The sequence below is a fragment of the Haemaphysalis longicornis genome, unplaced genomic scaffold, assembly GCF_048455015.1.
Source record: "Haemaphysalis longicornis isolate Haplotype H1 unplaced genomic scaffold, Haemaphysalis longicornis Haplotype H1 scaffold_18, whole genome shotgun sequence".
NCBI lineage: Eukaryota > Metazoa > Arthropoda > Arachnida > Ixodida > Ixodidae > Haemaphysalis > Haemaphysalis longicornis.
The window spans coordinates 7,417,986-7,432,374 of record NW_027526282.1 but is presented as its reverse complement, the minus strand read 5'-3'; the positions used below and the strand labels follow the sequence as shown (position 1 = coordinate 7,432,374).

Below are 14,389 nucleotides of genomic sequence, written 5' to 3'. Positions count from 1 at the left end.
GCGGCCACGCCATATCTAGCCGCGGTGCGGAACGGTCTTTGCAGGGGCCTTGTTCTGTGACGGCGTTCGTCCTTTGCAATGTGCCTTGTACCGTGGGCGATGCGTCTTGCGCAGCGGCGGACGCTTTGCGCGCGCTTTTCCAGGGGTAGTGGTACTGTGGTTTCACTGCAGTGCTTGTGGTATTGCGGGAAAAGCCGACTTCTTGTAGAGTTTTCGTGCCACACGAAATCTTTGAATGCACCTATACACTTCACGCTTCGCCCCTACCCAGGTTTTCACGTTAGTGGAGATGGCTCGGAAATTTTTTCTCCTTAAGTACCACATCAGATGTGCCGAATGCAATGCGGTCTTACGGGCAGTGCTTGTATGATGCTGAGATGTGTATTTTGTGTCCTGAAGTCTGTAGATGATGTATATCCCTTTCCCTTCCGGCTGGAGGGTGAGGCCCAAGGTACGGATAGTGTCCTTACGGTAAATGGACATGGTCTGTAGTGTGACTTGTCCGGGACAGGTTTTGACTTCGGCCCTGCTTGTACTTAGAACGGCCAGGAAGTTCGATTTCTGAGCCGTGCAAGACCACTGGCGCAAATGTACGTGTCGTTATGTTGATGGAGCCTTTTGCGGAGACTACGGACCCTCTGGCTGTGCAGACGGTGAGGTTGTCCGCGTACAGCAAGCTGTAATCGTGGGACGGTCTGTAGAAGGGACGAGCAGTTAGAACTTACATCTTTGTTGAAAAGTAGCAGAGAAATAACGGAGCCTTGCCGCGGGGTATCGGGCTCGCTGAGTGTCGGTCGCTGACACCAAGGGGGGCTTGGAGTCGGTCAGGAAGTTCTGAACCTATTGTGGACGCATTCGAACAGATGATTGTCTGGAGGCCCTCGTGCGAGTTGTTGTCGAAGGCCACCTTAATGTATTGCGCGAGGATGCCCTTTTGTTACGTGGTACGCAGCTGGAAAAAAAATCGCATTGGAAAAAATCATTCGTTCGTCCGTTGTTTACCGCTCCCTCTGCGAGCTGTTTGCAAAGGCGCCCAGGCAGATCACAAGTTCGGTTCCCCGAAGGTGACCCCGAAGGTTAATTACTCGGCCCGAACAATTCCCTCCTGTTTGTCGTTCAGTGAAGCGGCGGGGCGGCTGCGCGCACGCGTGCCAAGGAAGCGTCCTTTCGTGCGTGTGCGTGTTTGTGTGTGCACGAGTGCGATAAGTCCGACTGTTGACGGCACCGAGTCGTTTCTTCCCGGCACCCCGGGCGTCAGCCGTGGACGTGCGAGGGCTGTTTGGACGGCTGCTTGTCAGGGCGATTGTCCGGACTGACACCGGCGTGTTTACCCCGTTACCCCGTGTCGAGTTCGAGTGTGTACGCTCACACTCCAATAAAGGGGCTGACTCGCCGACGACTGCGCGTTCCGCGTGTGTTGGGACCTTACCGGGCGCGCCTTGGACTGAGCGCGTGTGGTTTACAAACGCCGTTTATCTCAACCCGGTTACGGCGGCTTCCCGCCTTTATCACGCCATATCTATCTGCAGTGCGGAACGGCCTTTGCAGGGGCCTTGTTCTGTGACGGCGTTCGTCCTTTCAAGTGCGGCTTGTACCGTGGGCGATGCGGCTTGCGCAGCGGCGGACGCTTTGCGCGCGCTTTTCCAGGGGTTGTGGTACTGAGGTTTCACTGCAATGCTTCTGGTTGTGCGGGGAAAGCCGGCTTCGTGGAGTTTTGGTTTCGGACGCGTTTTAATCTTGATCTTGGGAATGGTGTTTTACCTATATGTACGTTGTGTTGGGAAATGTGGTGTTGTCATGTGGCGTTTCTTCTTTTGTTTTGGTTAGAATAGCAGTGTCAAGGAAAGATGTGACCACAGTGGTGCAGTGATGGTTTCCATGCTAGCTGATGCCGAGGTGGCATGACATTAAAGCACAAATGCTGTCAAGGGAGTTAGTTGTTCCCTGTTTCTTTTTCTGCAAGCGAAGCAAAACAAATGAGACTGCAGAGCCGACCTTCCAGCTTCTCTTGTTGTTGACCCAACTTCTGTGGTTGTGGCAGTTCATAGGTCATCGCACACGGTTAACACACTCATCAAATTCCCTCAAAAGCATGTTTTCGCAATCTTTTTCAAAGCGAGTGGTATTGCTACGGTGCCATGCCTCTCCTCTCTCTTACTCGCGTGATAGTACCGACTACTTCTCGTGCTGAGCCCCCCGTGCCCGCTCTCTCGTGTTGTGCAGGAAAGCCCGCCGAAAGGACAAGGATGCCTCTTCGAGCGGCGGCGGCCAGGAGGAGCCCAAGATGTACCTGGAGTCGACGGTGCTCGAGTGCACCATCCCGGAGTCGCGGCTGCGCGACCTCGTCGAGCTCCCCCAGGGGCTCGACTACAACGAGTGGCTCGCCTCGCACAGTGAGTAGTGGCCACTTGAAAGGACGATTGTGAGAACATGCCCGTGTGACATGTTTCCACTGGGCTGCTAATGACTATTTTTTGATTGCTGCTTTGGGCGATGCTTTCCTCTGAGCAAGTGGGAGGGAGGAATTGCCTTCCGAGGTTAACCACACAGTTACAGGGCCTCTCCAAGACGTTTTTCTAGAGTTCCTGTATATAGCTCCCCTAGGGGAGCAGAGTTGCTCGTTTATTCGCAATGTTGACTTCTAAAGTCGTGCGGGAAAGCCACCCGTCATGCGTGTAGGAGCCACCGCTGCAGCAGTGGCAGTGGCGGGGAGGAGTCGGCGCATGCATGTGCCAGCAGCTGCGGGGCAGCGCGACTGCGGGAATAGTCGGCTGCTTATCAGCTGAGCGGCCTAGGCTGTGGCTGTACGCGCGTCGTCATGCAATCTTACCTGCATGGTCGTATTTCGACGTTGTTATTTTCCGAAATATAAACACTGCTTTTACAAACGCTGTGTCAACAGCAATCTAAAACCCAAGCAACCACCGGACGTCCGTCGGCCGACCAGTGTACGTCCATTCGATGGACATACTATGTACGTCCTTGGGACCTCTGTCTATTCAAATGTCCGAAATTGGATGTATTTTGGATGTTCAGTAAATATTTATCACAAATTTTATTAATGAGAAGCTTATGTTCCTACAACGAATACTACACCACAGATCAGCAACATACTACCTGGCAGGCAGGTATACATGAACATGGTCAGTCAGTGGTTCTCAATTCTTATATACCCTTCCCCAAAGCGATCATCGTTGCAGTCGGTAAGGTGCTTCAAAAAGGTTTAAAAATGATGCTTAATATTAGTAATATACAGATGAAACTTGCAATTTACAAGTCAGGGTGTTGTTGTAGCTTTTACTGTTTTTCCTTTTATATTCAATTCACGCCATTATTTGATGCTCACGGTAACTTTGTACGTCCACGGGCGGGTGTCCTTCTGACATAAAAAAAAGTGTGTCCTTTGTACATTTGTTTCTGGATTTCCACTGTACGTCCGCTAATGTACATCCAAACATGGACGTACAGCAGCCCATCCAAACTTATCATTGGATGTTTGGCTGTTTTTCGGACGTTCCATGGACATCCGTGGTTGCTTGGGAAATGTACCACTTCACTCCAGCCTCTCCAAAATGCTGCATGTAAGTGTAATAAAAGGAAGTGGTGGCTTCAAAAAAAAAAAATTGCATGTGTATCTGCTCACTTCACTCCACAAACGTTGCCGAATTATGATGGTCCTCTGCCGCCCCTGCCTCGTAGATGGAGCTCTCTTCTCTTTCCTTCCAAGCTCTCACTCTCTTCCCCTCTCGTCTTGCTCCTCTCCCACGATAAACGCAGTACAGGTTTGCTCAAATAAATACCCCCCCCCACAGTTTTCCCCCATTCCTCTGCTCACGTGCCATTTATTGGAATCTCATTATTGTTGTATTGGGAACGCCGCCACGAGGTCCACAGTCTAGCGCTAGCCCTTTTTATTATTTTTTGATGATTAAAATATTGCTTTTAACCCCATTTTTCATTTCGAAATTGAGCAGCCACGTATTTTTAATTAAAAGAACATTGCGAATACCACTTATGTATTGACGTCTTGCCTCAAATATGCCTGATGTTTTTATTTTTCTGAGCACTATTGACGAGTGTGAAGTGGGTTTCCACATTTAGGGGTCTGGAAAAGTTATGACTATATAAACCTCTAGTTCTCAAGTATTCTTTTAAGGGGGCACACAGGTGTTGATATGCAGTCAGTTTTCATCTATGTGGTGTAAGCTTAGAGTTAGGCAACGTTAAGCCATTTCGCTTGGGGCAATTTTTTTTTTTTTTTCATTATCTACCTATGAAATACCCAAATTCTTTTCATCCCTTTCTGTTCTGAAAGGACCACAGGGAGTGCAGCTATACCACTGCAGTAATTTTAGCAGTTTCTGAAAACACTGTGAACTTATTAAATGTCAGGTCATCAAGTACCAATGTTTTCGTAAAACTAATCGCATAATATTTTGTGCTAGCAAAAAAAGAAATTCCATATTTTTAGGGTTTTATTGCACTGTTCAGTACATAAGCTTTCGAATGCAGCAAAAATGATACAGATCTAACCATTAGTACATCGCGAGACACTGTACCCGACTCGACAGTTGGACGTCGTGAGGAAAATTTGGTTCTGTGAAAACAGAGCACCAAGTTTGAAAACGTAGGCAAGAACGTTCATTTAGGCAACTTTGAAGGGCAACAGTGTTGTAAATACTTTTGGTACAGCTATAATATTTTGCAGGTACATTGTTTGGGACCCGTAGACTGCAAATAAAATTAATACAGGAAATCAAATTTTTGGCAAATTGTTGGTCCTCAGGACCATTGTTCCCCTTTAACTTTGAGCCGGAAGGCTTAATCGCGAGACAGACATGCATACAGACAGGCAAAGACCAAAATTTTCGGGTTTAAGTAGCACAAGGAAGATTGTCCTCTTTAAAAGGGAGTTCCCGGAGTGCAGGGCAGTGCCTTGGGTGAGCTGTGCTGGAAGCAACCTAAACCCTACCACTCCAGCTGAGGCTTAAAAGTGCAACATATCGATTGATCGCTTTAGAAAAGGGTGTTCATTGTAAAAAAAAAAGGAAACAGAACCCGTGAAAAAGAAAACAAATGAAATACTGGAGAAAGTAGGATTGGAACCCAGGCCTCCTGTGCAGTGGCTTGAGGCTTCACCTTGGCACCATGAAGGCTAGTGAACGATTCGGTTTCGTAGGGGTTTAACACGCCGACGCAACGCAGGCGATGAGGCGTGCCGTAGTGGATGGCTCCGGATTAATTTTGACCACCTGGCGATCTTTATCGTGCGCCGAAATCTCGTACACACGGCCGTTTTTGCTTTTCGCTTCCATCAGAAAAGCGGCCGCCGCGGCCGGGAATTGAACCCGCGACCTTGTGCTCAGCAGCGCAACGCCTTATCCACTGAGCCACCGCGCCGTGTGATTCGGTTTCGTAACCGATGCCAAGAAACACATGTGGTCATGCGTGCAGCCATTGGCTGCTGACTACACGATGTCATGCGTATAGCCTTAGTCTTAGATGAAGCAGGGGAAAAAGCAAAAAATACAAATTCTTCAGCATTTCGCCACCTGCCTCAACACATCTGGGTCCTCAAATCTTTTTTTTCGGAAGGGATTCGTTCTGTGCACTAGGTTTGCAAAATGTAAGAACTCGGTCATCGGGTTGTCTCTTCAGGTGCCCTAACTGACAGATCGGCAAAGGGTAACAGCTCCTTCAAAGTAGCCTTTCCTTCACAGACTACCTCTCCTGCTAAACGTGTCTTTTTCTCTTTTTTCATAGTAACAGCGCTAACAACATGAGGCAAAGAGAAGAGGGCACAAACACGGCGCTGACTAACAACTGAGTTTTATGGCTTAGGCCAGTTGCTTTTATACACGCATGGGCAAAAACAACAAAAAAAAAGAGAAGGAAACACTAAATTAACACATGAACATTTGAGAGAGTGCGAGCGTGGCATCATACTGACTTTACGTTTATGTACACGTTAATCTACCTACGGGGCAAGATGTACAATCAACACAAAACACAAGCCCATTTTGTAATCGCAAGATCAGTTTGGAAACAAGACAAATATTACCGCGGTGGGGCTTACTCCGCTAGGAATCTACATTCTTTGTCTGTGAGGGCGATAGATGGGGTGCTTATGCATTGATCACCTAACTTGTTAATTTCTGTGGCCTCTAAGATTTCTCGCATGATTTGGCTGCCATGCTCGCTTATCACTACGCTCGGTGCCAAAAGAGGCTGGCATTTGCTATCGCAATCACGACAATAACTCAGTTGTTAGTCAGCGCCGTGTTTGTGCCCTCTTCTCTTTGTCTCTTGTCGTTAGCGCTGTCACTATGAACATCTACCAATTCGCCCAATCTTCCGTTTTAACCTCTTTTTTTCCCCCTGATTTGCAGCGCTGGCGTTCTTCGACCACATCAACCTCCTGTATGGGACGGTGTCCGAGTTCTGTACCATGTCCGGCTGCCCCGACATGACCGGGCCGGGGAACAGGTGAGGGCGATCTTTCGAGCTTCTCCGAGAGCTTTGTCGCAGGTTTGGAAAGCAGCAAGAGAATTTTTGTGCTGCTCACACTTGCTTGCATGCACACGTGTCATCTGGCTGTCCCAGCACGAGGGGAAAATCCCGAATAGTAGTTTGGTAATGCGTGTCTCATCATTGGTGATCCAACGAAGTGTAGTAATTACTGCAAATACGGCAACACATTTCACATTAGTTCTTTTGTGTCCACGGAAAAATGGCTGATTTTGGGTGCTTCCAGAAAGCTTTTTTTTTTTTTTTTCTCTTCACCTACTGGACTCATTTAGCATTGCTATGCATGGAAACCTAGCTTATGGATTTCTCTTTCAAGCACATAACAGCGGTTTTGTGAAAGGTGTAATTATTGAGAGTTTATTGGTCAATGAAACAAAAAGAAATGCGCAAGTAAAGTAGACACAAAGCACAAATAGGCGATTTTAGTGAGCCTAAAAATTATTTTAGGAATTCTAAGATATACAAAATGTTTCTATGTTTCTAAGCTATGATTCAATATATACATTAGCGCTGTACACCAAGTTCTGGATTTTAGCGGGTCCACCAACCTAACGGCCCTGACGGCTGTGTCACTCCGCGAAGCCACTTGAGAGTCAGTCGGCCTCTCTAAAATATGCACCCTAGCATGCTTGTTTGTGTTCTCACACAAAATCCTTTTCACTGCTATGGTAAAAAACAAGAAAAAGAATTTACCGCTTTTGAGAAGCAGCGTGCGTCCCTCCGCAGTGCTAATTTTACACGAGCGCCAGGCTATCTTGAAGGTGATACCATGGTACAATGCGGTACATTTGGCAAAATATCCCCGCCGTACGTTGTCCAGACCCTACACATCAAAGTACAACCGCGGTCGTCAGACATTAGGCGCGTTTTGTTTATAAATACAGTGCAAAGTCAGAAACGAACCTTCCCTAGCAGCACCTGTCGAAGTCTGAGGCCGTTGAACTGGAGAGTCTTCATCAGTACTAAAATCTGAAGAATCTATATCGTTTCTGGGGTCATCCCTGCTGCTGGGGTAGAAAAAATGAGCAGCAGCAGTGGCCGAAGTCCTTGAAACCGCTGTCCGCCTTTGCAGAGCGCGCACTGAAACAGGACGCCATTTTCACCCAACTCGCCGCTACCTTGGGTTCAAATTTCACTCGCGACGCTGTCTACCCACATGAAATGTAAACAGATGGCAACAAAACGTAAAGAAGAGTTTCTAATGAAAATTCCAGATGGCATCGGTTGTCCGAATAGCGCTGTTTTAAGTTTTTGCGGGAGGTTTCAAAATCATCGCTCACCCGTAAGTGATGGCCTATGGCACGGTCACAAAAGACTTAAAGAGGTACTGCAACACATTTAAAACATTCTTAAAGCAGGAAGCTAGAAAAAAAGCTGCAAAGTTTGCCACTTTTCTTGCAATCATTTCGAATTACAGCCATCCGTCATGTCTGTTTTATAAGTCATTGCCACACTTGTGCGCTGTAATAAAGAAATGACTGCTATTGTTCATCTTATTTTGTGCGCTTCTGACATTGTGCAAGTGTTGCCCTTCCACCATTTAACTCATTAAGTGGTGCAACACTCCATTTTAATTTCAACACCGTACATTAGTGTTGTCTCCAGCGCACTCGTACACTGTCATGATCGTTGTGTGTGTCCGCCACTTTTTTGTAATGGCATCTTATTATCCACCAAAGCATGTGCTTATCTTGCGGAAGCAAACTGGACGTACTGCAGGTGTCCGCCATCATGTGTGTGCTACCAAAGTTGTTAGTGACACTAAATTCCCATTAATGCCACCTTGAGTGCCGAAAGGCTGAATTACAGATTTAGGAAAACGTGACCTTTCTCTTGCCACCACCTCCGTTACCACTTTTCGCACCTGCAACACATTTTTAAAGCCTGAAGAATTCAATCCGCTAATGGATGCATTGATTGGTACCGTCGTGGGAGATAGCACTGAGATGGAGTGCAGGAACTCCAAATTTCAACACCGTACATTGGTTCCAGTGCTTCAAGACCGTCCCTTTAAACACTAGCACAGCTATCATGCGGCACTACTGCCAGCAGGAAAACATTGCCGTACAACTGAAGGAAACATTCAGCTCTCAGTGGAAGATTGAGAAAAGCTCGAAAGCATTTTAGGGGCATCAATTAGATTGTCTACCACATAGATATCTACCGTCCTGGCACTCTGGAGTGTGTTTGTATGCCTTCAGATCCTAGGCGTTGGCTGCTGGCAGTCCAGGGAGCATTCATCACGTCATCTTAGCTGGATATTTTATTTATTCCAAAATTAATAAATACAATTTTTAGAAATTTTCGTCATGCAAGAAATTAGGCAATGCCATATTGTACTTCCGCGTTTCTTATTGCACTGTTTTTAGCCATTGCATTGCTGCTACTTGCTTATGGTTGAGGGCACAAGTGTTGAATGTCGTTTAAGCAAGTTTGTGTACGCTCTCGACCTTAGTCATGAATTCTCATCAATGAGAATCAAGAAGTAAAAATTGTTGCAAAACCTTGGTCCAAGTCTTTCATACAGTGGAATCTCGGTGATACGAATCTCAGGGGGCGGCAAAAATATTCGTATCACCCGAAAATTCGTATCACCAGAAAGCGAGAAAAAAATAAAGTTTCTGCCCTTTGAAACGCGCCGCGCACGCGACAGGCAGCGGCAACATGGCGTCGGCTCCTGCCGCGAAGTGGTGCAGGACGCTCCAAACCCCATGCAGCGTATTTTCCGCTTCGCGCGAGCGTCAGCGTCGTTCGGCGTCGACGAGCGTCAGCGCGCGCGCCAAAATGCATGGCGACGCGGGCTGGCGCTCGGGCGACGCCGATATCTACGCTCGCCAGATATCGCGCAAGCGGCGGAAGCGGCGCTGGTGCCAGTTCTTTAGAATGCCGCTCAAGGATCATGGTCATTGCTCATGCGGGAAAGGAGCTGATAATATGGGCGGAAACTGCCCTATAATATGTCATCCGCGCCAAATATCTGTCGCGGAGGTGGCCCAGCAAGCTCCCCATTGGCGCAAGCCGTAAGGCTCCTCCCACTGCCGCGCGCAGCAACGGAGGCGAAAGCTGCCGTGGTACAGTAAACAGCCGGGGTGCCGAATTGCAGTCAACGCGAGCGTCCGAAGAACGTGTCCATCGCCGACGCACACGTACGAACCTCGTGCAAAAATGAGCCATGCGGTTTACGCATTAGGCAAGGGGCCTACACACAAGATTTATTTCCGCGCAAAGAACTGCCGGATGTCGGATTGCGTCTTCTTTTCTGCCAGGTCAGCCAGCAAAGAATTTTGGAAGGAAAAGAACTGTGCAGAAGTGTTTTCGCGCACAGTGTCCGATGCCACCGCACGCCGGAGAACGTCCAGTGCGTGCATTGTTTCCGCTGCCGTCGGCGGCTGATCGTCGCAGCTGTTGCCGTTGTCTTCGTCATCGCTGCTCGCAACTTCAACCTGCGACGTTTGCACGTCATCCGCAATGTCTGCAACACTTCGCAGGCCGCAAGTGGCGAGGTCGTCATCCGCGGTCACGAAGTCGTCGGCGGTACAGTCCACGCCAAGTTGGTCCCAGTTTTCGATCTCGACGGAATCCGGCTCTTGCGAAGCGGTGGCCAAACAGGATCTGGAGATACCACACTTAGCGAAGCAGTTGGCAATCGTCGTAGGCAACACACGCTGCCAAGCCATCGCAATGAAATGTAGAGCATCGAGGAGGTTGATGTGCAAGTCTTCATCCTTGCGGTCAATTTTCGCCAGGAGACGGCGCACCAACAAGCTCTTGTAGTGGTGTTTGGCATTTTTGATGATGCCAGCATCAAGCGGCTGCAAGTGACTGGTTGCATTTGCCGGTAAAAATACAACTTTAACGTTCTGCAGCGTCATCTCCTTTGGGTGCGCTGGGCACTGGTCCAAAATCAAAACAATCTTCCTGTTTTGAGAGCTCATCTTTCTGTCCAGGTAGGTCACGAACTCCAAAAACAACGACGACGTCATCCACGCCTTCTTGTTTGCCTTATAAAGGCAAGGTAACCGCCCGGCTACCTTGAAGCACCGCGGCTTCTGCGACTTGCCGATGACTGTGAGTTGCACCTTCTCCGATCCGTCGGAGTTGCAGCAGAACAGCACGGTCACTCGCTGCTTGCTCTTCTGCCCACCATGGCAAGCTTCGCCTTTGAAGCACAAGCTCTTCTCGGGCTGCAGGTTATAAAATAGCCCAGCCTCGTCCACATTAAAAATGTCTCGAGGTTCGTATCCCTCAATTAACGCGGGCAGTGCTGTTGATATCCAATCCTCAACGACGGAGGCGTCGACCTTTTTGCCTTCGCCGCAGACAGTCTTGTAGGCAAGGCCATGCCTGGCCTTGAACCTATGGATCCATCCTCCGGAAGCCTGGAAGTCGTCGATGCCGAGCGAAAGTGCTACGTCCGCAGCTTTTTCGCGCAGCACTTTACCGTCAATGTTGACGCCCGCTGCTGTGACCTCTTTAAACCACGTCAGAAGAACTTCTTCTAACTTCACGTGATGGGACGTTTTCGCCTCCTTCTTGTGTAACCCGAAGAGCTGCACATTGCGCATTATCTGGTCGCGCTGACCGACAAGCGTTGAGAGTGTGGACGCCGCTAGACCCAACTCTTTGGCGAGGTCTGCGCGCTTTTTCTTCGGCTCCTCATCCACTTTCCTCAAAATTTCTAGTTTTTCCTTAAAAGAAAGCGCCTTTCGCTTTCGCGACGTCGTACCTTGGGGTGCTGACATGGCTCTTGCGGGTCGGTGCTTGGGAAGACACAAGTGCGAACAGACGCGCGCACTGGAACTCCACACACGTAATCGACGGACAAGTGGCGCAGGAAACACGGCAAGACGACAAGCAAGGCGACGACAGGACAGTCAGAGCAGTCAGCGCGGGGCAAAAAGGGAAGCGAGGAGTGCGGAGAAGGCGAAACAGCGAATACTCACCATCAGAAACAAGAGGGAAGGCCTGGTTTCCACCCCCGGCCGTGCTTTATTGACAAAGTGTAATACAAAAAGGAAGCTAAACAGCGAATACTCACCATCAGAAACAAGAGGGAAGGCCTGGTTTCCACCCCCGGCCGTGCTTTATTGACAAAGTGTAATACAAAAAGGAAGCTAGAGGCACCCGAGCTGCAGGCAGCGCAAACGAAAGTCGCAGCGAGAAGAGAACGGGGCGGGAGAGATACGAGAGGGGAGAGAGAATAGTCGTAGGGAGGGTGAAACGTTCGCCTCGTTCGGAGCACCTCTCTCCGTCGGCGGGGGAGAACTATAAAAAAAAAAAAAACGCTTTTGGGCCCGCAAGCCGCCAAGGCCGCGCGGCCGCACCAAAACTCCCTCTTCCCGTCCTCCCGTCCACGCCGCGGTCGGCTGCTCGCGGCTCGCGTGTTCCTATCACCCGCACCGGAGTAATAAATGTGTACGGATCATCCGAATTTTTTTACATTGCATACAATGCATTTTGGCCGGGGAATTTTGAAAATTCGTATCACAGCGAAATTCGTATCAGCCGAATTCGTATCACCGAGATTCCACTGTATAAAGACTTTCTGCATCAGGGTTCTCGTCGGTTTCATTCGTAACGTTTGCTCAGTCCGGGTAGTTGGCTAGCTTCGCGATTCGTTAAACAGGTCTTTCTAGACTTGGGACCAGTTGTTGTGCAGGCTGTTTCACCTTATTTCTTTTTTGTGGGTGTGAGCGTGATTGGTTCTTTGACTGGTCTTTCTTGACACGTGTGCCTGTCTGGGTTCTCGTTCGTGCAGGCAATACCTGTGGTTTGACGAAAAAGGGAAAAAGTGCAAAGTGGCAGCCCCGCAGTACATAGACTATGTGATGACTTTTACCCAGAAGACGGTCAACGACGAGTCCCTCTTCCCCACAAAGTTTGGTGAGTGTGAAATTTCGCTGTCTGTTTTTCTCCATTCATTTCCAGTTTTCTCCTCGCTGCTCCATGGCATGCTTCACTAAGCCGATCGAGTAATAACACCTGTGACGATCGAGTCTTTGTCCCACGCAAGCTGAGCTAAGGTTTGAAGATGTAAAAATGCACATTAAAGGTCAATTGCACCGAAATTTCGCCTCGGCCAAATTTACTTTGAACGTACAGTACGTACCACCAAAACAACTGGAACATGACTGGTAGCCCCGTGAAATGCGTTGTTAATTGGTTAGAAACATTTAAAATAGCTCCGTCGCAGACTACACTGCATCTGTCAAGGGATCACGCAAAGAGCCATAAGGCACAAGTGACATTGCGGCTGGCTTGGTGCTTATTCTTCCGGCCAGTCAGGAGAACAGGTTGAGCTCTGCTGGATGTACTTCTCCTAGGGCTGCTGTGAGCGAGACGGGTAGCACGCGTAGTTTTTCTCTGGCCGGCCGACCGCTCGCTCGCCGGCTGCAACGTTTCTTCAGCGCGGCCGTAATGGTAGCACTCTTCTCAATGTCGGTTTCAAAATACCGTATTTACTCGCGTAATGAACCCTCCCCCAACTTTTCTTCTCGAGAAGGAATATGTTTTTATCTCAGCATGGTCGCTGATGCCGTAAACGATCGCAGTAACCCGATATCACGCTACCTTATGTGCAGAAATGCTATAAACTCATTCCAACAAAAAGAAAATCTCAACAGTAGCCGGAGACGTTAGCGCGTATTCCATGGCTCCCAATTTAAAAACTGAGCGCTTGTGGAGTACCACCTGCTGAACGCAGAACAGACCTTCCGCCATATAAACATTGAGGTGTGCGAACAAAGTACAAATCACCTGCCGGGGTGGCTCAGTGGCTAAGGCGTTGTGCTGCTGGGCACGAGGCCACGGGTTCGATTCCCGGCCGCGGCAGCCGCTTTTCTGATGGGGGTAAAAAGCAAAAATGCCTGTGTGTGCGAGATTTTGGCGCACGTTAAAGACCCCTGGGTGGTCAAAATTAATCTGGAGCCCTCCACTACGGCGCGCCTCATCGCCTGCGTTGCGTCAACGCGTTAAACCCTTCAATCAGTCAGGAAGCCTTCCACAATGGTCAGAAAAAAACAAAAAAATAAGAGAGGGCCTCCCTGTGTTTCAGAAACTGTCCTTGTGCTGCCCTTATAGAAGGCACCCTTTTCTCAGCAAGTTAAGCACCTGCACACGAGGCTAGCATGAAGGGAAGGACGCCCCTGGGGTGGCAGTTTTCCACAAGTGCTCAGATTAGCTCCTGTAGAGAGCTCTAAGCTTAACATGTTGGCACATGCTTGATCACCATTTTCACTTGTAGTGCGGATGACAGTTCCCAGCGCATTTTTAGGGGCGAAGCTCCTAAAGCCGTGAGTCTGTCCATCCCTTGTGTCTCGTGGTACGTGATCGCCTAGTTCGATGACTCACTCGCAGGTGGCGCTACGTGACCGCCTAGTTCGATGACTCACTCGCAGGTTGCGCTGGTGTGAGTGACGTCATGATGACGTCACTCGCACGTGACTGACACTATAAAAGGCAATCGCTGTTGACGCGTTTCCTCTTTCGCAACGAGTCACCGGATGGAGGAGGTGGTTGTTGACAAGGCTGCGGAGCGGAGGGCGCGCAGGGCGGCGGCAGCGCGCGCTCGCCGACAGGATCCCGCCGTGCGCGAAAGAGAGGCCGAAGCATCTCGTCTAGAAAGTCGCGCTTAAACCGCGCGTCGGCAGCTTCGGGCTGAGCTCGCTTGATGCGTTTTGCAGCCGCCTCGCGAGCTCTCACTGCATCGGGGTTTGCCTGCCGATACGAGCGCTTGCTTGCGGCCTCACGAACCCTACAACAACAACAACAAACGAACAAGAACAAAATAAAAGTTGATTTGTACAATGTACGCACACAGTCTTACGTCTTTCTTAATGATGTAATGGGCGAACTTTCACGG

The 14,389-nt window shown here is 49.2% G+C and overlaps 1 protein-coding gene across 2 annotated transcripts in view; it reads left to right on the top strand.

Annotated features, from left to right (window-relative positions):
• LOC144166608 (MOB kinase activator-like 2) overlaps positions 1-14,389 on the top strand; it is a 145,132-nt gene that overhangs the window by 119,684 nt on the left and 11,059 nt on the right. For both annotated transcript variants that reach the window (XM_077696123.1, XM_077696122.1), the window contains exons 2-4: positions 2,224-2,393; positions 6,390-6,486; positions 12,287-12,411. In XM_077696123.1, coding sequence (XP_077552249.1) covers positions 2,224-2,393; positions 6,390-6,486; positions 12,287-12,411 — 392 coding nt within the window. The remainder of the gene's footprint in view (positions 1-2,223; positions 2,394-6,389; positions 6,487-12,286; positions 12,412-14,389) is intronic.